Raw genomic sequence first — 26,632 nt, 5'->3', positions numbered from 1 at the left:
TAAATGAATAAATGATGCATTTATATAGCGCTTTTCTTATGTACTACTGTACACCCAAAGTGCTTTACAATCAGGGGTCTCTCCTCACCCACCATCAATGTGCAGCATCCAACTGCACAACCGTGCCAATTGAAAGGATGCTGAATATTAGGAGACCATGATTGATAAGGGCTGAGAGAGGGAATTTGACCAAGACACCAGGGTTACACCCCTACTGTTTACGAGAAGTGCCACAGGATTTTAAATGACCACAGAGTGTCAGGACCTCGGTTTAACGTCTCATCCGAAGGACGGACCACAGGTCATGGCATGAGAAATCACATTTGCCTTGATGTTTTGACATATAAGAGGTCTTTGTAACATTAAAACATCTTCCAAGTTTAATATCTTAAAACGCCCTCATTATAAACAAAGCATTTATTTAATCAAGCTTCAAAAACGGCTAGTTTTGATATTGCTTGATCTGTGAAGTACATTTGCATATGACTGCCTCCAGAGCAAGACATTGACGAATCATCACACCATCATCGCCCGCCCACTGGTATTTAGTCGCTTAATGGCTTACATTTGCCTACACTGGATGTGAGCGTCGTATTGCGTCACGTCAAATGCAAATAGTACCCACTATAATCACTGACACAGTCTACACTGATACAGTATACAAATATACTATATATAGCTCCAAAAGTGCTTAATCCAGCGAAAATAAGCATTTACGACTGAAGAACCTCTCCTTAACACAAATGTTCCATCCTAGCTTCCCTTCCAGTAATCTGGCAGCAGACTTAAACTATGACACAATCCTTTCTGTAGCTGTCGGACTCATATCAGCCTTACATTTGGCACACAATGGCTCCCACTGTACCGGCACATGACTCATGAGAGGGTTACAGTGAGCACAAAGCTTATACATTATCTCAGCACCCTGTCTCTGACTTTCTAATGCTCATTCTCTGTCATTCCCCTTTTCTCACTCTCGTTCCTCTCCACCTCTCAGAAGACTGACCAGCTGTGCAGTTAGCAGTGTAGACACAGAGCAGTTCCAGGGCTGAAGTCATGGTGAGGTCGTCCAGCAGGAACCAGGGCCACAGGGCCAACAGCACCGCTGCCAGACGCAGCTCTGTAGCCACAGTCTGAGAGGAGAAAATGATTCATTCATTAATCAAATGAGACGACATTTGTCGTAATCAGTCAATATTGGATATTTAATTGTTCATGCTAATTTATAACATTTACATTACCTTTGCTGACAGCTAACACTCACTAAATCTTTAAAATCACTAAAAAGCCTGTTAAATGTAATCTAGTAAAACCCAAAATTAATTTGATTTGTAAATGAATTCATATGCTATTACACACAAAAAGTCACGTTTTGTATTTAAATGGGCAAATGCTTAAAGGTGCTATATGTAGGGGTGTGCCGGTTTCAGAATTGGTGATGACGGTTATGACGGGAGTCAAATGTGACGGTTCATAACATAACCGGGGGGGGGGGGGGGTTGGGGGGCGGGGTTGAATAACTGTTCATCTGTTATAGGACAACTTAGTTTGAATAAACAAGCAGACACTGATTAGCTACTGGCCTTACGTTTATTTAACATGAACAGCAAGACAACTAGAAGTGAATGTGCTTTCCATTAAATGTATCACACAGTAAACAAATCCTTAACTAACAAAACAAACAAACGTTGCAATGAACGTGCTTTTTTTTTAATAAGTCACACACAGTAACAAAACCTTAACGAAAAAACTTTGGAATGAACTTTGCAATTTAGACGCGCAAACTGCGTGCCGGTGCGGTGAGACGTGCATGCTCGGGCAGATTCGGCTTGAAGGCTATGATTCGGACGCGGCGCCGCGCGCGCTGTTACAAAAAAAAGCCGTGCACACAGCCCATAGATATAAACACACAGCCAAGCCAAATGGGGTCTTGCCGGTCTTGCGCACCGAACGCGTCATTTTTGCCGCACGCATTTTCGCGATCGTGCGGACGCGTCGAGTATAAACAAGGCTTTACTCCGTGTCAGCGCGCGCTCTGATCGGTAAAGGTGCACAGACCTCTCCCAAATCATCTCCAGCAGTAGCAGCCTCCGTTTCCCTCTTAAGCTGATATTAGTATTTCAACATTCTCTATGATAAAAAATGTTTGTAAAAAATATTTTAATAGCATGGTTTTGGCGGTTATAGAGTTCTAATGACGGTGTTCAACTATAACCGTCGGTCTCACGGTTATATAATAACCGTCACACCCCTAGCTATATGTAACCTTTTCACTCTATTAAAGCATAAAAATACCATAATGTTTGGAGATATTTAGGAAACATGCTGAGTTCACATACTCGTTTCTCTGAAAAACACTTCTACAGCCAGTTATTTTAGTTTGAAATGTACGTTCCATGTTGGAATGTCTGTTTTTGTTTTAGTCTGTGTGATCTCGCCCACTGCCAGTTCACCCAATAGTATTTTGACACCCCGGGATGCTAGCTGGCAGGAAACACAGCGTATTGTAGCAAGCAAACAAACTGGGTCAGAGATTGCAGATTCTACCCAACCTAAAAAGCCTCGGTATCCATCTAAAAATCTCTATGAACGAAAGCTTATTAAAACACTGATAAATCAACTCATCAACTTTCAGTGTGTAAGTCTCCTCGGCTTTTATTGTCAATTGCGCTCGTTCCTGTTGCGTGTCCTTAAACTGGCAACCTACGTGAGCGTCGAGTCTGAGGAGGAGGGGACGGGGGAAACAACGATCTCCGATATTTTGAATTTAGACTGCAGTACCCATTTCAACCACTAGCTATCATTCTTACAGACTGCACCTTTAAGAGTATGATTCAATCTTAACTGCAGTTATTATTATGTTTCTATAGCATGTTATATGTTTGGCAACAGTTCTTCAAATCAAATTGATGGAGTGTGTAGCTTTTCATTTCCTAAACAACCATGTAAGACATATCATGGCCATATTCCAGGATGACAATGTCAAGATTCATCAGGCTCAAATTGTGAAAAAATTACTGGGAGGGAGCATGAAGGAGTCCAGACCTTAAATTCAGTGAAAGTCTTTGGGAATGTGCTGGAAGAGACTTCACAGAGTACTTGGCTCTTATTTGTCTATACAAGATCTTGACCCAAAATTGATGCACCTCTTGATGGAAAGAATATCACAGCATTTATTTCCATCAAGAGGTACGTCAATTTTGGGTCAAGATCTTGTATCGACAATGCAAAAGTCAAGCACTCTGGATGAAATGGAAAGTTACACACTCCATCGAACTGTTTCCAAACTGTGCACTAACAGAGCAATCGCACCAGGGTTCGTTTTAATCAAAACGAACATGTTAAGTGTGAACACACCCCTTGAGTAGAAAAAGTTCATTACAAAAGTAGAAAAATATTACTGTGTTTTTCGAACATTCATTGAAAGGCTGTAAATTAGGCTGCTTAATTGGTAAAACAGTTATCCAACAGTCTCCGGTAGATTGACTTTCCTTTGTACTTCACAGAAATGATCACGACTCATTACACGCACGCAAGCATCTTGCTAGGTGTCATGCAGGTTTTCTTGTAAAGACTGCATCTCAGTCCTTACAAGAAAATCTGCATGCAAACCCACAGTGTTTCAAACCCACAAGACCCCTTTTGAGAAAGTCTGCGGATACTGTACGATGAATGCAACTACTTAAATAATAATCACGGGGAACATTATTTGATATGACGTACTTTGCATTCATTATGTTGATACAGGCAATTTCGCAGAATCTCTAGAATCATCTTAAGTTCTCTCATGCTGTTCTCCACCTGCTGACATTGAACAAAGACAGAGCGGTTAGAACAGGAGATCATGCTGATAATGGAAATTTTGATACCATCTTATTTGTAAATGCATACATTTATGTTGCATTTTCCCTGTTTGTATTACTTATAACTCTAACACGTCATAATAAGTTAATAAATCCTAACCAAAATTGCAGTACATTACAAATTCACAGAGCACACTGTGATTTACTGAAGTTTGGCATGTTCCTGGATCAGCATCTTTTGTTATTTCTAGAAATACATTCCTTTCAACCATCATAACGCTACCTCTAAATTTAGACAGCAGTGATTATTTTATAGTATTGTCGTTCCAGGATCAACAAAGGATGTCGATCCAGGAACGTCTTACTTCAAACAAATAGATTAGTTCCCATATTTTCTAATTTAAATAATGGTAAGAGACATGATAGTAATTATTGTCTGTATTTATACATAAAAAACCCAAACAAAACAAAACGGCCAAGGTGGTTTAACAGTCCTAAGATTACAAAGAAAGTATTATAAAAAGGGCTAAATTAAATAATAATCAAATGAAAGAATTATTTGGCATAATTACCATGATTATTTCTTAAAATAAAAATATATAAAATAAAACATGCAAAAACCATAAGTTTTACATCAGAGTGTTTTAAAAAGACCATTCTGGACATCTTTGTCACTGACCCATACATGAATCAAGTTTATATACATTTTAATGGAGTTCCACCAACGATCTGCATTATATAAGCAATAATGATTGTTGATGTTATTAATGAAAGTTATTATAAGTTATAATAAAGTGGAACCATGAGGAAATCAACTGGTTAAATCAACTGAACCAAAGGATTGTTTCAGTTTTGACATTTGTCGTCACATCTGTGACAGCACTATCTCCCCCTCTACCTCCCTCATAACAGGTTTTCAGTGTTTCTGATGTTGAATCTGTCTATAATGTTGCTGGAACCCTATGTACCTTCCTCCTGTGAGTGCTCTTGCCCGTTTTCACAGACTCCAGGTGAAGCTCTGCGTAAATGTGCTTCATGCGTTCCACACAGCTGTCAATCACGCCAGCTGAAGAGGGAGAAGAGACATGCATCAGTCTATGTACTCATCCATCAGACAGTGACATCAGGCATTAAACACAAATATAATGTCACCTGGGACTAAAATGAATGTTTGAATGCCAGATTTCCTCCTAGTTGAGGTTATAGCACCTTTTTAACTGCTATGCATTAAGGGGGCCATTTTCTACACTATGTCTCATCTTTCCCACCTGAAGTTTACTTTTTATGTTAGGCAAGTAAATGCGTAGTCAAATATATTTATATATATATATATATATATATATATATATATATATATAGCGCTCTTCACTATACAGATTGTATCAAAGCTGCTTCACAGTATCAATCAAAACAACTTAACAGTGTTTGTTTATTACTGGAAAAAGACATCCAAGTTTGGTAGAGCTGATCAGTGGTATGATGGGTCATTTAATTTGAATATCCCCCGTAGCAATTTATTATACATTATAATTTTCCACCCTTTTTGACTGAATAAAACAGGATGTTTATGCTACTGTACCTTTAAAGTGCTGATTACCGAATATGCATTAATATGTAAATGTAGGCAAACATATGCAAATGTTATGACATCAAAACTATGATGATTTCTCTGTTAAACAAAACAGTGTGGTTTCATTTCCATAAATGGTTTGAGTGGAATGGGGAGGGAGCTTTGCATTGTGAAAACTAGCGTATGCATATAGTTCCTCATTGTGTAATTATGTGTTGAAAAACAATGAAATGATCTTTACCTTTACATGCGTAACTCTGAGCACTGGAGCTACAGGCTAACAGAGACATGAACGTTTTGGCCATCACCTTTTTGAAGGGATCCTGGAACAGAATCTTCTCATATTGCTGTAAATGAAACAATAAATAAATAAATAATTGTACAATTAAATATAAATATATATAAATGTATAAATAATTTTGGATCCTAAAAAAAAAGAATCTGGAATAGTTTAGAAAAAAAAAAATCATATTCATTATTTAAAATAAAAAAATCAACAAAGATACCTTAATATAACTCATAAAATAATTATGTTTATTATAAAATGTATTAAAAATGTATCATTTATTCTAATTATCGGGCGACCGAGTTCGAGTCCCGGCTCTGGGACTTTTCCAGATCCCGAAAAATAAATTTTTAAATATCTTTTAATTAAAATAATGCTAAATATTTTCCAGAGGAACTTTGTGTACGAGTTATATCAGGAATCATCCACAATCTCAAATAAGCAGAGTCAGACTCTATGAATAGTTTTAAATAGTTACCAATCTAAAACAACTTCTACTATGCATACAAATCCAAATCAGAACAAATTATAAAGAATACATAAATGCTTGCCATCTCCGAGAGTAAGACAGAGAAATATCATGTAGCAGCTCGTGTCGTACAAGGTTTAAATAATTTAAATAGACATATCAAATAGTAGAAAATTCTGTAGTATAGAGTTGTCAAAAAGAACCGACTTCGGTACTGAAATTTAAAAACTGTGACACTGAGCGCTGTTGAGCGGAATCTAAACACCTCTGATTGCCCATTGTACTCACATGCTCATCGGATATGTCTGTGATTGGCTACAATGATCAGCGCTTCAAAAACAATATACATCAGTTAACTTAGCTAACAGCTAAATATACATCAGTGACGCTTTTCACAGAGCGCTTACACAGATACAGACAGGAGCGTTTGAATGCAGGCGTCTATCAGCAGAGCGTTTCGCTAATAGTGCTCTCAAACGCTCCCGCTTCAAAACACTTTCAAACACTTCCGTGTGTTGATCATTGTAGCCACTCATAGACGTATCCGATGAGCAAGTGAACACAATGGCCAATCAGAGGTGTTTACGATTCCACTTAAAATTTCAGTACCGACTTGGTACCGAATTCAGTCCTTTTTGACAACTCTAATGTAGTATTTTAGTTGATGTTACTCTTGCCAAGCTCTGATTTCTGAGACGCACTGAGACGGCAGCTTGATTTGTGCTCATGAGTTTACACTCATTCATTTCACACACTCATTATATTGTGTAGTGATGTATATAGCTATAATAAATATAAAATAATTATATAGCTATAATATCATACTATCCCCTGGCTCACCTGCTATCCAGCAAACTTGAGGAGTGACTAATATTTTTTCTATTATTCGGCAGAATTCGTTATTCGTTTCAAAGACATTATCCATTCTTTTGAGGAAAAGGTATTCAGCTTCGGGCACATCCCTAATACATACACACCTTTTTCAATCAGATTTGAGAACATAAATACATTTTCCCTTAAAAACATGAAAAACCATAAATAGACATTACAATTGCACTTGTCACATGTTTTATCATATTTCATATTGCCATTTTGGTAAAGTGCTTGCCAATTTTGTGCGCGAAACTTGTCTATGAACAGCCAACGGAAGGTGTATCTGCGACCATTCACAACCTAAACTAAATCGGTTACCTCTAATAATAGTTCACACATGACCTCTCCAGGCTCAAAAGACAGGACCGCTGTTAGTGAGGAGCTTGGGCCCTTGCTGGTCAGATCCTCAGTGTGGCCTCCCGATCTCCTCTTAGCCTCCTCTGTGAACAACACACACAGAAAGTGCAGGGTCGACGTGTAGAGAGAAGACTCTGCGCCCGATTGGTTCAAACACACTCGGATGGTATCTGTCACAAGAGAGGGCAAAGACTAAGCATAAAGAATGCTAATATTTCGTTTTCAGAGCTTTTCTCGAACTCCAACTTCGAGACAAGAAGATGCAAAATATACAAAACTTCACAACAAACAATCTTCACCACAAGGGAACATCTGATGTAAAGTCTCTCCAAACTCGCAGGCTTTTAAAAAGGGCTTCCAAAGCTTGGATACCTGCAGGCAAGTCAGCGAGTCTACTGCCCACCCACCTGTTTTAGGATTTTCTACCACATCCATCAGATCTAAAGCAGGCTGATTGTTCTTCCTGTCTCTGTCCCAGTCTGTCATATGCAGCAGGGACACCCATCCACATATACAAGCATAATGAGCTGGCCTCCCACTGCATCTGTCTCCATCTCCTCATCTGTCTCCTTCATTCTCAACATCTATCCAGCCCATCCTCTTCCATCTAAACTCCTCAATCTTTCTTTCCCCTCCGTCCCTATGCACTTTCATCAGGCTTGCCACCATTTTTTCTTTGTACTCTTCTGCCTTCCCTCTCCATTTGCCTGTCTCTACCCTTTGTAACACACTTCGGTTTGTGTGTGTGTGTGTGTGTGTCACCTGAAAAGCACTGCCAGTGTTTCCCCAGTGCCACACCGACAGATGGGCCGACCGCAGCTTGGTTCCTGCGCAGCAGAGTAGCCAGGAGCATCAACACATCCGCCCAGGTGTTGAGCACTGCACCCTGGGCCTGCGCATCTAAGGACCAAAACAACCACACACTCATCTAAAAACAATTTTCTTTCATTTGAAGGTCTTGTTTGGAAGGTTTTGGATTTGCTGAGGACGTTTTGTGTTACCCAAGTCAGCGACAGACAGCGTGAGGATGGAAATTAGGTTGTTCAGCAGGGGTTTGAAGAGCTCTCGGTGGAACGGCGCATCCTCACTGTGCATTGCTGCTGACTGCAGGAGCTTACACAAACTTTGCACATAATACAAGCTACTCAGCACCTGAGGGAGAAACAAGGGGGTGATGGGAGGGAAAGAGAGAGTCAGTGGTAACGAGCGCCGAGTTACCTGTGAAAAAAACACAAATGCAGCACTTTGGTTTCACAACCCTAAACGACAACAAATAGCCGACTAATTGGCACTGAGTGGAACTGAACCAGCAACCATGATGCCCTTGTATTGCACTTGAGGTAGAATAGCATTTTTCTAGTATGAGTGTGTGTACTTAAATTAAAAAGGTTATAATGGGCGTAAAGGGTTAGTTCACCCAAAACATTTCTGTCATCATTTACCCTCATAATGTTGTTCCAACCCCATAAGACTTTGGTTAATCTTCAAAACACAAATTAAGATATTTTAATGAAACCTGACAAGTTTATGCCCTTCCATTGAAAGTCAAGGTAATCAAAACTTAGAGGATCTAAAAAGGTCATAAAAGCTCTATGAATAGAACAGTTTAATCTAATTCTTGTGAAGAGATTTAATCGCTTTAAAAAACAGATTTAATTTAGGCTTTTTTTTATGTGCATCTTAATGAGACACGCATACATAAAGCACATCAAACCTGGTAAACACAGAAGCTCAAACGTTCGTGCTTGATGCACGAGAACCAATGAAGTTTGTTCTAGCACGTGACACGCATGTGTTTGTGTGAATAAAAGCCTAAATTAAATTGTCTTTATGACCTTTTTGGAAATAACAGAATTTTCCTTTTTTGATATACTATCCCTTTAAGCACAAGTGTGTGTGTGTGTGTGTGTGTGTGTGTGTGTGTGTGTGTGTGTGTGTGTGTGTGTGTGTGTGTGTGTGTGTGTGTGTGTGTGTGTGTGTGTGTGTGTGTGTGTGTGTGTGTGTTAGCAGCTCCGATTACCTCACGCAGACAAGCACTAGAATGTCAGAAACTGTTCAGCCTTTTATGTTTAAACTGGAGTCGGACAATGATGGAGAGACTCAAGAAGAAGTGACAACATGTAGAATGCAACAGGACGTTTCTGAATGGTTAGTTGATGAATTTATGTTGCTGATGTGGAGTTAACTATCTTCAATTAGCATATTCTGTCATGATAATCTATAAATCGCTAGTGTGGGAACCAGTGATGTGCGGGTTGATCCAAAATGAGCGGGTGCCGACGGTCACCCGCGGTTACGAGTCATCCAAAAATATTTTTAATGATATTCGGGTCGCGGTCGGTCAGGTCGTTTGAAATAAAGATGTCAATTAAACCTTTGTATTTATATAGACACAATTTTCTATGAAATACATAGGCCTACACTTTATTGGCTAAATAACTGGCACGAAGATGACGCACGAGCTCAGTCTGCAGGTAGAGATGGAGGCGGAGAGAGGAAATATTTGTAGCTGTAACAATATGCGATATGAAACCGAAATCACGACGCTCAGATCCACGAACCTAAAGAATCGCCACACACCCCTTCCAACTCCAAGAGTTATCCTTCCCGTCCAGATCCAATGCTAACACATCTTTAAATTATATATTACTTTAAATTTTGAAGTTAACATTATAAAATACGTAGACCAACACAACAAAACTAGTTGGGGATAAATTTTTCAAAATTGGAGAATTCCAGCGTTTTGGACGTGACATTTGCAGTCAAAACTTGAAATAGGCCTATAAATTCTCAGAAAATGCATTTAATAGGCTACCAATATATTGAAACGTCTGTTTATCCATACCCCCTTAAAGGAGTCCAGACATTAGAAACATATCAGTCTACACATGCGTTTTATATTTATATGAGGGAAATAGGCTACACACGCATTCATGCGTGACAAAACAAATATTAGGCTACACACGCATTCATGCGTGACAAAACAAATATTTAACTTTTAGGAGGCAAAATATTTTTTTTGAAATTCTGTGAATTACACTGCGCAAATAAAAATTAATACTACCCACCGGATGAAGAAGGGTTGGCTCTCCACAGAACGTAAAATATTCATTTTATTTTATTTTTCGTGTTCGCATTTATGAGGAAAAAACAATGTAAGGACGTGACCGCTCTGAAGCGGCACTAAAAGACTGTTTTAAAACTTTCACAGAGACCTCAAACAGAAGACACAAAGCCTTTCTTTAAAGTGAATTGCGATTTGTACTAATTGTATCTTATTTTTAATCAATGTTTCATCAACCAACTGCCTGGATTTAATAAATAAGAAGTAAATATAGCAGACAAGATAATCATGACGGAGGCACCGGCGCGTGAACTGGAGCGCGTCTCATAAATTAACGGAAACTCAGCGTATAAGGTAGCCTACTTCACAGACCTGAAAAATATATCTATATTGAAATGTCTACTTGTAAACAGAACAATTCAAAACGAAAGAAAACGGACTGCTCTCTGCTTATCTGTATGAAATGTGCATTTCTCTCTGGCGCATTCACTACTGCGAAGATTGCGAGTCAGCAACGTCAACTTCATGTTTATTAATAAACAATTAGCCTACTTCTTGCGATGCTATTTACACATTTGTGTTACACGTCTAATGGCCCAATGACGCTACGATGATCATTTACTACTTTTAAATAATGCGTGTCAGGAAACGGGTCGGGTACAATATTTTCTTTCTTTTTTTTTGCGGTCCGAGTTGCGGGCGGGTTAGTTGAACACGTTGGTCGGGTGCGGGTTGTTTATACATTGACCCGCGCATCACTGGTGGGAACTGTTGTAAGATGCCTACAGTGACATGCTATTGCATTTGAGTTAGGTACTGTATTTATTTATTTGTTTGTTTATATATCTATTCATCTATTTAGACTGGGAAAAAACCCTGTGAGCTCAGCTGCATGACTTTCCTGTTGGTTTTGTGCTAAAGACCAATTCACACTGCGCCAACAGAAGCAGACCAACGCCAACAGTCAGCAGATTACAGCACGTCACTTCTCAGACATTTTAATTCCGATTCAGCATGTTCATTCGGCGAAAGACAGACGGCAACAGACTCTGACAGGTACCACACTGATCCGACAAAACCTGATGAAGTGCCTGTTGCCATCTGTTGGGGCGGTGTGAATTGACCTTAACAGTACTACATTGTTAGTTAAAAGTATTCATCAAATAAAAAAATAAAAAAACAGGCATGTTGTGGAGGACGTATAAAAGTTTGTAAATGTGTTTGTGTTCCAATTTTGTGGAAATTTTCCGAGCTTTCAGTGGCGCTCTGCAGGCGCACATTCCCTTATGACAGATTGGTGTTTAAGTGGAGGTAGAAAATCCCATAATGCACCTGGTTCCTAGCATCTTCCATAGCAGCTGGCAGAAGAGGTGTCCTTAACTCACTGACACATTGAGATATGGTCGCCGCATCCACCACACTGAAACAGACAGCACAAAACCAACAGGAAAGTCATGCAACTGAGCTCACAGGGTTTTCTCCCAGTCTAAATAGATATATAAACAAACAAATAAATAAATAAATGGAATCTAACTTAAAACATGTTTTGTATCCCTTTTTTGTTTTTTGTTTACATTTTACGTGGGTCTTTCTGTTAGCCAACAGAGAAAACCACCACAATTTGGCATTTAGTAAGAGCGGGCAGATAAAGGCAGGCAGGATGTGGTTTTGTTAAAGTGTTGTTAGGTAAACCATGAGAATAAAGTTATACTTAATTATGAGTGTGCGTGAAAATGAGGTAAGAGGTGAGCACATCATTGTTATTTTAGTTTTATTAATGTTTTGAATTCGCATTTTTTAACATATATTTTTTGTTTTCATGTTCATTTTAGTTTCATTTTTAGTAATTTTGTTATGTGCTGCTTTTACACTGCTATTAAGGTTTAATTTAATTAGATTTCAGTTTTAGTTCATTTTAGTTTTTATTTATTTCCAGTTAATAATTTTAGTGCTTCAACGTAAACTGTAAATTTCAGTTTATTGCCAAAGCAACATTTCTAATTTTTGTTTTTCAACTACTATTTAGGTAGCACTTTATTTTACAGTCCTGTTCCCCATGTACATACTATGTGCTTATTATAGTAATTGCAATAACTGGGTAATAACTAGGTACTAACCCTGAACCTACACTGGATAATAACTAGGGACTAACCCTGAACCTACACATCAACCTTACCTTATATTACCCAGTATGTTCTGTAAGTACACTGTAAATGCATGTACTGAAAAATGAAGTGCAACTAATATTTATATCTTGTTTTATTTCAGCTTTATTTCAATAAACAGAAAGCTTTTAATAGTTTTAGTTAATGACAATAACCCTGGTGCACAGGTCTGCATTATGTCATACATGTGCAATGCGTGTCTGTGATTAACTGCTAATATTATCTATATTTTTTTAGTAAACATTATATAAGTGAAAATAAAGTCAATAATTTTACTGTTCTGTAGAGCTGCTTTTAATAGTTTTCCTGTCTATTACTGTAAAGCTGCTTTGAAACAATGCATATATAAATAAAGGTGACTTGACTAATAAAGCGTTAGTATAATGATTATATATAAATAATGCCAGATTTCTGCACAATATCTGTTTGTCTTCACATGTCTCTCTAACCTGGCCATGCTCTGAAGTATGTGGTTGTGCTTGAGGGCAGAGAGACTAAACTCAGGAAGCACAGCCAGCAGGTTGTCCAGTAGACCGCACACGGATAGCAACAGGTGAGGGGTTACTATAGCAACAGGCTCAGTCCTTCCCCCTGGGTGGGACTCTTGAGTGAGGGCGGAGTCTGAGCTGTCCGTGTCACTCTGACCTACAACACAAAGAATTAACAGCAGAAAGACTCAAATCACTAAAGACTGAAAGAAACATTCCTCTCAAGACCAAACTGTCAGTTAGTAAAATTTCCCCTCCCCCCTAAAAAAAGTCATACCCTGAGCAGTGAGTCTGTTAACTGGAGTGTCCTGGATTCCAGCAACACCTGAGGTTGGAACTGGAGAATGTGTCCCACTAGAGCTTCCTGATGGAATCTGAAGAACACAAACCGGCATCATAACAACTTGAAAACAGTTATGAATATAATATAATATAGTGATCAGGATATTAAATTATATATATATATATATATATAAACTAATAATAACTAGCCTATATTATTTTACATTACATTAGAACACAATATATTCCATTAAATACACTACTGCTCAAAAGTTTTGGTGGGTAGGTACAATTTTCTAATTTTTTTGAAAGTCTCTTATGATCACAAAGGCAGCATTTATTTATTAAAAAATTAAAACAGTAATATACTGAAATATTATTACAGTTTAACATAACTGTTTTCTATTTATTATTATATTTGAAAATCAAATTTAGTTTTATATTTTAAAAAAGTAATTTATTCCTGCGATGGCAAAGCTGGATTTACAGCATCATTACTCGTCTTCAGTGTCACATGATCCTTCAAAAATCATTCTAATATGCTGATTTGCTGCTCAAGAAACATTTCTTATAATCAATTTTGAAAAACAGTTGTGCAGCTTAATATTTTGTGTAACCTAATTATTTTTTTTCAGGATGCTTTGATGAATAGAAAGTACAACAAAACCGCATTTATTTGAGAAAGAAATCTTAAGATAATTAATATATTTACTGTCACTGTTGATATTAAATGCGTCCTTGTGAATAAAAGTATTAATTTCTTTCAAAAAGGAAATCTGACTGACCCCAAACTCAGTAGTGTATAATATATGGACATTAAATCAGCCTTCCTGTCATCCTGTTCAGGATATTCACTAGAAAAAGAAAAAAAACATTGGTCAACCACAAATGAAATGGTCTACTAACCAGAGTACTGGAGGTGGACATGGATCCTGAGCCTTGAGTTTGGTTTAGAGGAGCAAGCATCTCTCTCCAGTGCTTTAGAGAATCATTCAGATCTGTCTCTACACGAACAGAAAGAAACACAGACCGCTTCATTTACAAATAAAACAGTCATATTTACAACTAAATTATATGCACTGGAATAATTACCTCTAACAGCGTACTAACATGAACATTTTGTTATAACAAGAATGATAAATATAAACACCATCATCTAAAATATGTGGCACACCCGCCATGATCTCTAGTACAGAACAGTATTAATAAAGTGTGTAAGCATATGGATGCCAAAGAGTCAGACATCCACTAATAGCTGGCAGTGCTCTGGGCGCGTGGACGCCGTACCCTGGGTGACATTGGCTGGCGGAGGAGAGGGGCTGAGGGTGAAGGCATGTCTGCCCATGTAACAGCTCTTCACCATCTGGCCCACGCTTTCAAAAAACTGGCAGTGGTACAACAGAGCCTGCAGGGCAGGAAGCCCGACCAGACACAGTCCTGAATCCTCATCATGCACGCAGGGGCTCTGGGAGACACAAGAAAGGGACACAAGATAAAATGTTAAAAAAAGGGGGAAATTTAATACTGAGGAAACCAGAAATCACCATAGACAGATTTGTTATGTCTACAGAGCTTTTAAGACCGGCTGTGATATTGATATTCAGTTCTGAAAGTTTATTCTCATGTAAACATACCTGCCAGGCACACTCTTTGGCCTCTTCTGCATTAGCAGGCATTGGCATCACAAGGAGGTTTTGCAAAATAAACGCTGCCTATAGGGAAGGGAAACATAAAAGTCAGAAACACTGCCATCTTCTTGCAAATGAATGGAAATGCATGCTGGTTGAATTCTCAGTGGAATCGCAGAGAGCAAGCAAATTCCTTCAAAAGAGAGAAATGCAAACACTTTCCTTTTAAACTGTGACTGAGGAATAGTTAAGATTCTTTTCTGTGCAGTGCCACCATGTATATATGGGTTTAACCTCCCCCTCCCGGTCAAATACGCCTAGTTCGAAACCTGTACTAATAAAGAGACATTCAGAAATAGATCACAGATGTGAAATAACATGACTTCCGGAGCCTTTCTGACTTGCGACTAAGTCTAATCATCATTGCAGCTTATTCTAACGAAGAACCGCCCACTTATACAGGAAGTGGCCGTCTGATTGATTTGTAAAGCTAGTAAGCACACTTTATTACACAGCTCTCTGAAATGCTTGATTCTGATTGGTCAGGCGTGACATTCCCCAATAACTGGGTATCTGCAGGGTGTGTCAAATAGGGCGGGAGCCGAGAGCCGTGTAAAATTTTGTTGCATGTTCCCAGCTCGTTCTTCCCTAAACTTGAACTCATATTATAATGGGGGGGGGGGGGGGGGGGGGGTCCCTTGACATGAAATGTTCCCTTTCTGAGGTTTTTTAACATTAATATGAGTTCCCCCAGTCTGTATATGGTCCCCCGCGGCTAGAAATTTCAATCGGTGTAAACCGAGCTTTGGCTATCTTTCTCCGCCTTTGAGAAAATGAAAGGCCAGACGCGCAGATCTTGAATCTCCTCCGTATGACGTCATACGGAGGAAAGGTAACCTCCCCTTTCTCTGCTTTGCCCGCCCAGAGAATTTGGCTCGCCCATGAGAAAATGAGCTAGGAAGTATGAACGCGCGAGCGCGATTTGAGTTTTTCCTCGAGAGATATCTTGGCTTGCAAACGAGCGAAGCATGGCAGTTGATCAGTGTTCGGATGTACAAATGAACACAAAAGTATTTTTTAGTTCCTTCATCCGAGCCTCTGAAGAAACGATGGGTTAATTTTATTTTCTCTAGAAATGCGCCGACACAACTTCCCAAAGTTTTGTATGGTCCAAACATTTCACCGACGACTGTTTCCTCAACTTGGGCCAATACAGAGCTGGCCTCGATGAACGTCTGAAAATAAATCGATCGGGCTACCAAGCAACAATTTCTGATGTGTAAGTTAGCCTAATTGTTCAAGTTCAGACAGGTAATCTTTCTCTCAAAATCGTTCAATACTGTTTATGCATCAGTAAGTCAAGCCAGTGACTAAAATATCAACTTCACATCGTTTCTTTTAGTAGGATGAAAATAATCGTATTTAAATTGTGAACAAATAATACAGAAAGCGTTCAAAGAACAATCTTCCACACAGCGCGAGTTTATCTGGACAACTCGTTATGAAATCAATGACGCACGTTACACTGCACAACAAAGCTCTTACTGTATGTACATCATCGTGTTTGCATTGGTGAAAGCATTAGAGAGAGAGCAGAAACTGCGTTGCAATGATAAGATCTTCATTCTCGCGATCAACAGACTGTCATCTGCTTGCTCAATGCTCATCACGGCAACATTTTATGTACATTCATACTAACATTATAAGGGCAACCCAGGAAACATTATAAAATAACCCCATGTCAGGGGACCTTTAAACTGCGTCTGATAGAAGAGTCAACAGCTTTCACGCATGTCTTTCAAAATAAATGTCTCAATTCAGAAGTCTTGCGACCCACAAGTTGAGAAACACTGTCCTAAACCAAAGTTTTGACAAAAACAAGTTTTATAAAATTATAAACCTAACATTTCAGCCTTACATTCCAGTGTAAGCTGTGTAAAAATATGGGTCAATCTTCACATTGGACTCTGAACAAAAACAGCAGATGCTTTGAATGAAAATGCAAATTCACTCTTTGACAGATGGCCCTTATAGAGCAGTAAAAATGTAACTGTTACCCCTGTTAACAAAGCAGAACTGCTCTTATAAACACTACTTTATTAGGCATTATACGGATAAGATAATGCCATCAAAACTTCCCTCACTGAAATGCAAAGAGTCTGCAGGTTTGACAAACACCAAAAAGTAAACATTGTCTAATACATCCGAATATTAGAGGCCGGCGCTTCTTTCATGTCTCTAGTATCACACCACAGATGTGCTCTCTCTCGTTTCATTTCAACGCTTCTGGTGCCATCTTGCACCTCAGTTATAGAGTATCGACTGTATTTACTGTAAAATGAAACCAGAGGACTTCTGTACTAATAGTAGGCCAACGGTAATATTGTTGAAGCGATCTTCTTGTGATTGTTTTGCACACTGTAAAATCTTACCGGTTTATTATCTTATAATCCATTAAAGCAGTTTCTTCTCAAATCAATATTTCATGTCCCTGTCATCATTTATATGGTGAAAAGCTATATAATAAGTGGCATGACTGTACATTATCCCTTAAATGTCCATTTTGTTTGAACTTGTTCATTCATCTAGGCTCAAATCTGCTTGATAAGAAATGGTTTTCTTCGAGGAAGCTTTGCATTTAATGAGGCGAGCTAATAAAATATTTCAACTCAAATCAATATTTCATGTCTACTTATTCACTTATGAGTCAAGCAGCTGTGTAATAAGCGAGATAATGTACATCCAGTTGGTTGTAATAGCAAATTAAACCCTGACATGGTGATCAGGACACAAAGCGGAGTAACAACCGGCTGGATTTACATTAGCCCTTACTAATTTCATTATATGTGACCTAGGGCAGGTTTATCTGGAATAAATTGTACCACAAAGAAAAATTTGCCTGTCAGTTTTAAACTGGTGATTTCAACCAACACTCTCTGGAGTCTAATATGCATCAGATGGCCAGTGAACGGACAGAGTGCTGGTCCCTAGACTTTCAGTCTGAGGCAGTCTGGGTAAACACTCAGTTTTTTGTGTTGTGTTCAAGCTGAAGCTGGATGGACTCACCTCTCGGCGCACCATACTGCACTCCTGTCTCTCCAGCAGGATGTTGAGTACCGTGGCCCACAGGCCGCCTGAAATGTTCTGGCAACTCTCTGACAGCGCCACACACCCTCTCTCTAGCGAACTCAGAGCCGCACCCACAGCCAGGCTGGCACAGCGCACCTAGAGCCAGACAAATGCACACACACACACACACACACACTTGTGCTCAGACCCTGCACATGTGCTTGGCAGTGCTAACTGCCATGGGCTCTTTGGCGTGTAGCACTGGCACAAATTTGTGTTTACCATGCCCATTATATTTTCAGTGCTCAGCATCTGCTGATCTGAGGGAGGCCTGGACATGCACGGGTACTTGGGAAAACTATCAAAAATAGAAGGCCAAGGCACACAAATTGCTAGATAAGGTTTTCATCAAAATTACAGACACATTTAATAATTTTACATAGACTATGATTGCATTCAGCGCCAATGTACAGTGAATGTACATCTTTTAACACAACTCAGGAGAAAAACTTTAAGTTTAAGAAAATCTGTGGGTAGCTGACTCAACTTTCATGTATTTCATGTCCATGGACTTTTGTCAAAATAATAATATTTATATAAATGTATATGGGAAAATATATCATGTTCTTTAACTGGTAGTGTTGTTTATTGAATTTAAATTATGCTGTCATAGAAATTTGCCTTGGCAACTAACTGAAATAAGCTTAAGTTATGGTACCAAAATTACTAATACTAAAACGGAAATAAAAATAAATTAAAGCTAAATAGAAATTAAGAATGACAAAAGCACATACAATTACTAAAATGAAAAATGAAAATATAAAACTAAGCTAATTCAAAATGTGAATAAATAGAAAAAAAAATACAAAATAATACAAAAAAGTTAACTTCCCCATTAGTTCATTTTAAATGGTCCTAGGGTGTAAAAAAATAAAAATAATCAATGTAGTCTCTCAATTAACATGTACAGGAAAGCTGCATTCATAATGAGAATAAATTAATTAGCAAAAACTGCTTAAAACAGTTTTAGATTAAACTTAGCATGTAAGTTGTACATGCTACACAGGAGATGTAAACTTCAAAAAAGTATTTCATGTCAACTATTCAAAACAATAGTTCATGTTGAGTACCTACTGTATGTCCCAATGTTTATTTTAGACGTGAAGGTCTCACCTCAGGGTCTCGGTCCACCCACAGGGGAATTAACCAGGCCAAGCCAAGCTGGGCAGCACTCTGCTCATCAGAACTTTGCTCACGTCCCAAAGACCACAAGGATATCCAGTCCTTAGACAACACACAAAGCGTGGAGCGTAAAACTGCTGTACTAATGTAACCGATACTTAATTGGTAGTATAACGATCAAACTTAGCATTAAAGGGATAGTTCACCCAAAAATGAAAATTGATAATTTGAACATATTTTGAACATTTTGAAAATGAACATAAAAGAGGAGATATTTTGAAGAATTTGGTTACCAACATTCTTCAAAATATCTTCTTTTATGTTCATCAGAAGAAAGAAACTTGTACTGATTTGGAACAACATGAGGGGGAGTAAATGATGACAGAATTTTCATTTTTGGGTGAACTATCCCTTTAAACAGGTTTCTAGTGATAAACCAATATAATCGACCAATATCATGTTCACTAAATTGATTAGAAGAAGTGTTAGCACCCCCTTGTGTCAGTTTCAAAGCCTTATGATATCATTTCTGACCTCGTTTTTGGTTTCTTTCATCATCTCATGTGACAGGTGAAGCAGGCAGATAACAGCATTTTTTGTCACTCCTTTGCCCATGAAGGACATTGAATTTCCTCCCAAATCTACGTAGAATGAAGAGATGACCTGGGAAGAGCAGTCAAATAGGAACACGATCATAATTAGCTGTCTGGGAGACGAATAGGTATCATTTGTGCTTGAATTACATATTTTCATTTGCTATTTTTTTTACAAAACCACCTAGATATCAAGGTATATTCATAATGCCAAACAGTTGATGGACCCCGTTGACTTCCATAGTATTTTTTTTTTTTCCTACTATGGAAGTCAATGGGGTCCATCAACTGTCTGGTTACAGACATTCTTCAAAATATCTTCCTTTGTGTTTAGCAGAAGAAAGAAATTCATACAGGTTTGAAACAACTTGAGCGTGAGTAAATGATGACAGAATTCTCATTTTTAAGTGAACTATTCCTAGTTTAATTAGGTTATAGAGCAATATTGATGCAAAAAAAAATGAGATACAGCTGAGACTCGGCTGATTTGTATGAAGTGATTCATGCTCAAGTGTTTGGGAACATCTTGGACCCTACGTGTGAGTATGCGTTTAATGTGTTCTGTCTGGATGAGAGAAACAAGAACCTTGTATATAATCTGCGCAAAATATATTTTAGTGTGTAACCGAGGCACTTGAGAACATGTGTGTATGCATACTTCCAAGAGGCCACTGAGGTATTTGAGGCAGAGTGTGTTTGGCTCCATGCTGGGTGCGTGTGTGCTCCAGCCGGGCAGGGCGGTCACATGGGCCATGGTCCTGAGCGTGCGCTCAAGAGAGGGCAGGCCGTAGAAGCATGGAGCGTCGGACACGCGCAGGCACTGTAGCAGGCGCAGAGACAGCTCAGAAGCAAACGGTCCGGACAGAACCCCACACACCCTTCAAAGTAGACGAAAAATGCAAAGTGAGGAACAGAGTGATCATAATACAACCCCAAATCAAGAAAAGTTGGGAAATCAAATCAAGAAAAACCCCAATTAAGAATCTGTAATTTGTTCATTCTCTTTCAACCTTAACTGACAAAAGTGCAAAGATTGTCAGTGTTTTTACTGAACAACTTAATTGTATTTTGTAAATATAAACAAATTTTGATTTTGGTGGCTGATACACACTCCCAAAAAAAATTTCTGTTGCGTTGTGGCTTGATTCCATTGTGTTGTGGCTTGATCTGGTGTGTTGTGGCTTGATTCCTTTGTGTTGCGACATGATCATTTGTGTTGTGGCTTGATCCGTTGTGTTGCGGCTTGATCATTTGTGTTTTGGTTTGTTTCGTTGTTTTGTGGCTTGATTCCATTGTGTTGTGGCTTGATTCCGTTGTGTTGTGGCTTGATCCGTTGTGTTGTGGCTTGATCATTTGTGTTTTGGTTTGTTTCGTTGTGTTGTGGCTTGATTCCATTGTGTTGTGGCTTGATCCGTTGTGTTGTGGCTTGATCCGTTGTGTTGTGGCTTGATCATTTGTGTTTTGGTTTGTTTCGTTGTGTTGTGGCTTGATTCCATTGTGTTGTGGCTTGATCCGTTGTGTTGTGGCTTGATCATTTGTGTTTTGGTTTGTTTCGTTGTGTTGTGGCTTGATTCCATTGTGTTGTGGCTTGATCCGTTGTGTTGCGGCTTGATCCGTTGTGTTGTGGCTTGATTCCGTTATGTTGTGGCTTGATCCGTTGTGTTGTGGCTTGATCATTTGTGTTTTGGTTTGTTTCGTTGTGTTGTGGCTTGATTCCATTGTGTTGTGGCTTGATTCCATTGTGTTGTGGCTTGATCCGGTGTGTTGCGACATGATCATTTGTGTTGTGGTTTGTTTCGTTGTGTTGTGGCTTGATCCGGTGTGTTGCGGCTTGATTCTGTTATGTTGTGGCTTGATCCGGTGTGTTGTGGCTTGATTCCGTTACGTTGTAGCTTGATCTGTTGCGGTTTGACTTGATCCGTTGTGTTCTGGTTTGATTATGTTGTGTTGTGGCTTGATCCGGTGTGTTGTGGTTTGTTTCGTTGTGTTGTGGCTTGATCCGTTGTGTTCTGTTTTGATTATGTTGTGTTGTGGCTTGATTCCGTTGTGTTGTGGTTTGTTTCGTTGTGTTGTGGCTTGATTCCATTGTGTTGTGGCTTGATCCGGTGTGTTGTGGCTTGATTCCGTTATGTTGTGGCTTGATTCCATTGTGTTGTGGCTTGATCCGGTGTGTTGTGGCTTGATTCCATTATGTTGTGGCTTGATCCGGTGTGTTGTGGCTTGATTCTGTTATGTTGTGGCTTGATCCGGTGTGTTGTGGCTTGATCCGGTGTGTTGCGGCTTGATTCTGTTATGTTGTGGCTTGATCCGGTGTGTTGTGGCTTGATTCCGTTACGTTGTAGCTTGATCTGTTGCGGTTTGGCTTGATCCGTTGTGTTCTGGTTTGATTATGTTGTGTTGTGGCTTGTTTCCGTTGTGTTGTGGTTTGTTTCGTTGTGTTGTGGCTTGATCCGGTGTGTTGTGGCTTGATCCGGTGTGTTGTGGCTTGATCCGTTGTGTTGCGGCTTGATCTGTAGTGTTGTGGTTTGTTTCGTTGTGTTGTGGCTTGATTCCATTGTGTTGTGGCTTGATCCGTTGTGTTGCGGCTTGATCATTTGTGTTGTGGTTTGTTTCGTTGTGTTGTGGCTTGATTCCATTGTGTTGTGGCTTGATCCGGTGTGTTGCGACATGATCATTTGTGTTGTGGTTTGTTTCGTTGTGTTGTGGCTTGATCCGGTGTGTTGCGGCTTGATTCTGTTATGTTGTGGCTTGATCCGGTGTGTTGCGGCTTGATTCCGTTACGTTGTAGCTTGATCTGTTGCGGTTTGACTTGATCCGTTGTGTTCTGGTTTGATTATGTTGTGTTGTGGCTTGATCCGGTGTGTTGTGGTTTGTTTCGTTGTGTTGTGGCTTGATCCGTTGTGTTCTGTTTTGATTATGTTGTGTTGTGGCTTGATTCCGTTGTGTTGTGGTTTGTTTCGTTGTGTTGTGGCTTGATCCGTTGTGTTCTGTTTTGATTATGTTGTGTTGTGGCTTGATTCCATTGTGTTGTGGCTTGATCCGGTGTGTTGTGGCTTGATTCCGTTATGTTGTGGCTTGATTCCATTGTGTTGTGGCTTGATCCGGTGTGTTGTGGCTTGATTCCATTATGTTGTGGCTTGATCCGGTGTGTTGTGGCTTGATTCCATTATGTTGTGGCTTGATCCGGTGTGTTGTGGCTTGATCTGGTGTGTTGCGGCTTGATTCTGTTATGTTGTGGCTTGATCCGGTGTGTTGTGGCTTGATTCCGTTACGTTGTAGCTTGATCTGTTGCGGTTTGGCTTGATCCGTTGTGTTCTGGTTTGATTATGTTGTGGCTTGTTTCCGTTGTGTTGTGGTTTGTTTCGTTGTGTTGTGGCTTGATTCCATTGTGTTGTGGCTTGATCCGGTGTGTTGCGACATGATCATTTGTGTTGTGGTTTGTTTCGTTGTGTTGTGGCTTGATCCGGTGTGTTGCGGCTTGATTCTGTTATGTTGTGGCTTGATCCGGTGTGTTGCGGCTTGATTCCGTTACGTTGTAGCTTGATCTGTTGCGGTTTGGCTTGATCTGTTGCGGTTTGGCTTGATCCGTTGTGTTCTGGTTTGATTATGTTGTGTTGTGGCTTGATCCGTTGTGTTCTGGTTTGATTATGTTGTGTTGTGGCTTGTTTCCGTTGTGTTGTGGTTTGTTTCGTTGTGTTGTGGCTTGATCCGTTGTGTTCTGGTTTGATTATGTTGTGTTGTGGCTTGATTCCGTTGTGTTGTGGTTTGTTTCGTTGTGTTGTGGCTTGATTCCATTGTGTTGTGGCTTGATCCGGTGTGTTGTGGCTTGATTCCGTTATGTTGCGGCTTGATCCGTTGTGTTGCGGCTTGATCATGTGTTGTGGTTTGTTTTGTTGTGGCTTGATTCCATTGTGTTGTGGCTTGATCCGGTGTGTTGTGGCTTGATTCCGTTATGTTGCGGCTTGATCCGTTGTGTTGCGGCTTGATCATGTGTTGTGGTTTGTTTCGTTGTGTTGTGGCTTGATTCCATTGTGTTGTGGCTTGATCCGGTGTGTTGTGGCTTGATTCCATTATGTTGTGGCTTGATCCGGTGTGTTGTGGCTTGATTCCATTATGTTGTGGCATGATCCGGTGTGTTGTGGCTTGGATCCGGTGTGTTGTGGCTTGATCCGGTGTGTTGTGGCTTGATCCGTTGTGTTGTGGCTTGATCATGTGTTGTGGTTTGTTTCGTTGTGTTGTGGCTTGATTCCATTGTGTTGCGGCTTGATCCGGTGTGTTGCGACATGATCATTTGTGTTGTGGTTTGTTTCGTTGTGTTGTGGCTTGATCCGGTGTGTTGTGGCTTGATTCCGTTACGTTGTAGCTTGATCTGTTGCGGTTTGGCTTGATCCGTTGTGTTCTGGTTTGATTATGTTGTGTTGTGGCTTGTTTCCGTTGTGTTGAGGGCGGGGCTTGATTCCGCCATGTTGTCAACTTACGTTTGCGGTTTCAATTTTGTGACACTAATGGGTCACTGTTCATAAGTTTGGAGTCAATACGATTTTTTTTTTATGTAACAAGGATGCATTATATTGACCAAAAATGACAGTAAAGACATTTATAATGTAGCTTAGTAGTATGAGTAGTATCAGGGCTGGTAACCAAAAAGTTGCAGATTTTAAATGCCCTGATTGTGTTTTAATTTTAATTATCTATTAAAATGTTGCTTTTTTTATTATTAAAATAATTGATGCTTTCTATTCTTTTTGCAACATCAGACCACTCCTTTCATGTTTAAACCTATAGTATACTTTTTTCTTTTTTTTTGCAAAGAAACATATTCATGCCATTTTAAATTAAGTTTCTTGTATTATGAAGAATTACAAACTAAAACGATCATAACATAGAAGGACCATAAAAAGCACCCTGAACAAATGATACATGTTAGATTGCTGCTCATAAACTGAAAATGCATGCAGGGAAATGTCTTAGTAGATCAGATTTGCATTACAGGGCCTTGATACATCAACAACTAACAGTGGGAGTTTCCAATTTACGGATCCCTTAAGGTGTTTTCAGAAGAGTTATTCCATAAATAACAAAATTAAATCAAAAGCATCATTAGATTTGTACTTCCCCCCCAGATGGCAGGTAGAAGCAGAAGTCTCCTAATGAGGATAGTTAAACATTTTATGCATGTACAGGAGAGAGAAAAGGAAGAGTGTTTTAGGAATAACAAATCTGCCTTGTCGGTCTAAATGGTTTCAATGAGTGTGTTTTGGGGAGTAAACAGATGTGACAGAGTGTTTTAGCACCCTCACTAACCACAGGTGCATGCTAAACTCAATAGATGCTACGGCTCTTGAATACATTTGAAGATTTAATTAAAATACACAGCGGCCTGCAAACCAATCATTTTGATAGAAAAAAAGACCAGGATTCAAAAAGTGATATCTTGATTATACTTCATAAAAAAGTTTTTAGAAGCTTCTTGGGGCCATGGCTTAGGGGTCAGCGCACATGTTCTGGGCACATTGAGCTGCGGTGTGCATGTGGGTGACAGGTTCGAGCTCCACAAAATCTCTGTAACTACATAACTATCCAATGAAAGATGAAAGACATTTAGCTATAGTAACTGGAATACCCTGGTAAATACACTACTGTTCTGAAGATTGGGGTCAGTATTTTTTTTTTAGGAAATGAATACATTTATTCAGCAAGTATGTATTAAATTGATCCAAAGTGACAGTAAATATTATTCTATTACAACTTTCTATTCATAAAGTATTAATGAAAAAAGTATCTTTGTTAGGCCTGTCATTATTATTGATTAATCGTCTGATTGTGGTCATTTGATCAAATTGAAATTATTTCAGATAACCGCAATAATTTTCCCGTTAAAATTTCACTCACATTTTGCCAAAGAATATAAAAAACTGTTGTAAAGGACATCAAGAGATTTAAAGGCCTGTGGGTTTAATCAGACTGCATTATATATTATATTATATTATATTATATTATATTATATTATATTATATGGGCCAATTTTATAAACATTTTTATTATTATATTATATACGATTCCAAGTAAAAAGAAACTATTACAGAAAGTGATACAAATAATTGCGCTTGATGAATTAAGCTTTGCATCACATTTCAAATTTAGCCAAATAGAAAATGTTTCTTTTAAATTGTAATATTTCACAATATTACTGTTTTTTCTGTATTTTTACTGACCAGAAGAGACTTCTTTAAACAATAAAAATAAAATTACCGATCGGTATTTTTTGGTTGGTAGTGTATTAAGGCCTAGCAGTCAATAGCAGATACTGAAGAACTTTAATTTCTATAGTCTTCAAACAGGAAATAGGTCCAAGACAGTACTCAGGTGCCACAGTGTGTGTGGGTATGTTCTATAGATAGAGCGGTCTGATGGTTGACTCCATGTGTTAAAGAATATGAGTGAGTCAGTAAGTGTGGGTCTGTTGTTAAATGAGTCAAGTGAGTCAATTTTGTGTGTGAGTGACTCATTCAGTGTCCCTGAGTTTGTGAGTCACGTGTCACCCACCACTGTGTGTTACCTGTCAGGACTGTGTGTCATTCGAAGCAGCAGAGTGTTGAAGAGGCCTGTCAGTTCTCTCTGTAGCCGGTGACTGAGGTGGGCCTGAAGCTTGTCCGCTTCCCCCTGTGACTGGATCTGTGTGTGGGTCTGCAGTTCAGCACTCAGCAACAAGTTCAGCAGGGTGTGTGACTCCTACACACACGAATACACAGCTACTTAACAATGTGATCTGTCAATTACAGCCATCTTACACCTCCTGATTC

At 39.1% G+C, this 26,632-nt stretch overlaps 1 protein-coding gene across 1 annotated transcript in view; it reads right to left on the bottom strand.

The window, feature by feature from the left end:
- Positions 1-26,632, bottom strand: part of rttn (rotatin) — a 57,980-nt gene that overhangs the window by 5,945 nt on the left and 25,403 nt on the right. The window contains exons 27-44 of the mRNA XM_056254096.1: positions 26,389-26,561; positions 20,488-20,707; positions 19,771-19,899; positions 19,228-19,338; positions 18,052-18,210; positions 14,992-15,069; positions 14,645-14,822; positions 14,264-14,361; positions 13,353-13,449; positions 13,037-13,232; positions 11,755-11,842; positions 8,360-8,510; positions 8,121-8,258; positions 7,320-7,528; positions 5,615-5,720; positions 4,772-4,869; positions 3,724-3,801; positions 1,007-1,133 (exon numbers count right to left, since the gene is read on the bottom strand). Coding sequence (XP_056110071.1) covers positions 1,007-1,133; positions 3,724-3,801; positions 4,772-4,869; positions 5,615-5,720; positions 7,320-7,528; positions 8,121-8,258; positions 8,360-8,510; positions 11,755-11,842; positions 13,037-13,232; positions 13,353-13,449; positions 14,264-14,361; positions 14,645-14,822; positions 14,992-15,069; positions 18,052-18,210; positions 19,228-19,338; positions 19,771-19,899; positions 20,488-20,707; positions 26,389-26,561 — 2,434 coding nt within the window. The remainder of the gene's footprint in view (positions 1-1,006; positions 1,134-3,723; positions 3,802-4,771; positions 4,870-5,614; positions 5,721-7,319; positions 7,529-8,120; positions 8,259-8,359; positions 8,511-11,754; positions 11,843-13,036; positions 13,233-13,352; positions 13,450-14,263; positions 14,362-14,644; positions 14,823-14,991; positions 15,070-18,051; positions 18,211-19,227; positions 19,339-19,770; positions 19,900-20,487; positions 20,708-26,388; positions 26,562-26,632) is intronic.

The sequence above is a fragment of the Rhinichthys klamathensis genome, unplaced genomic scaffold (genome assembly GCF_029890125.1).
Source record: "Rhinichthys klamathensis goyatoka isolate OS25496 unplaced genomic scaffold, OSU_Roscu_1.1 h1tg000110l_1, whole genome shotgun sequence".
Classification (NCBI taxonomy): Eukaryota; Metazoa; Chordata; class Actinopteri; order Cypriniformes; family Leuciscidae; genus Rhinichthys; species Rhinichthys klamathensis.
The sequence above is the reverse complement of the archived record's forward strand: the minus strand, read 5'-3'. Positions and strand labels throughout refer to the sequence as shown.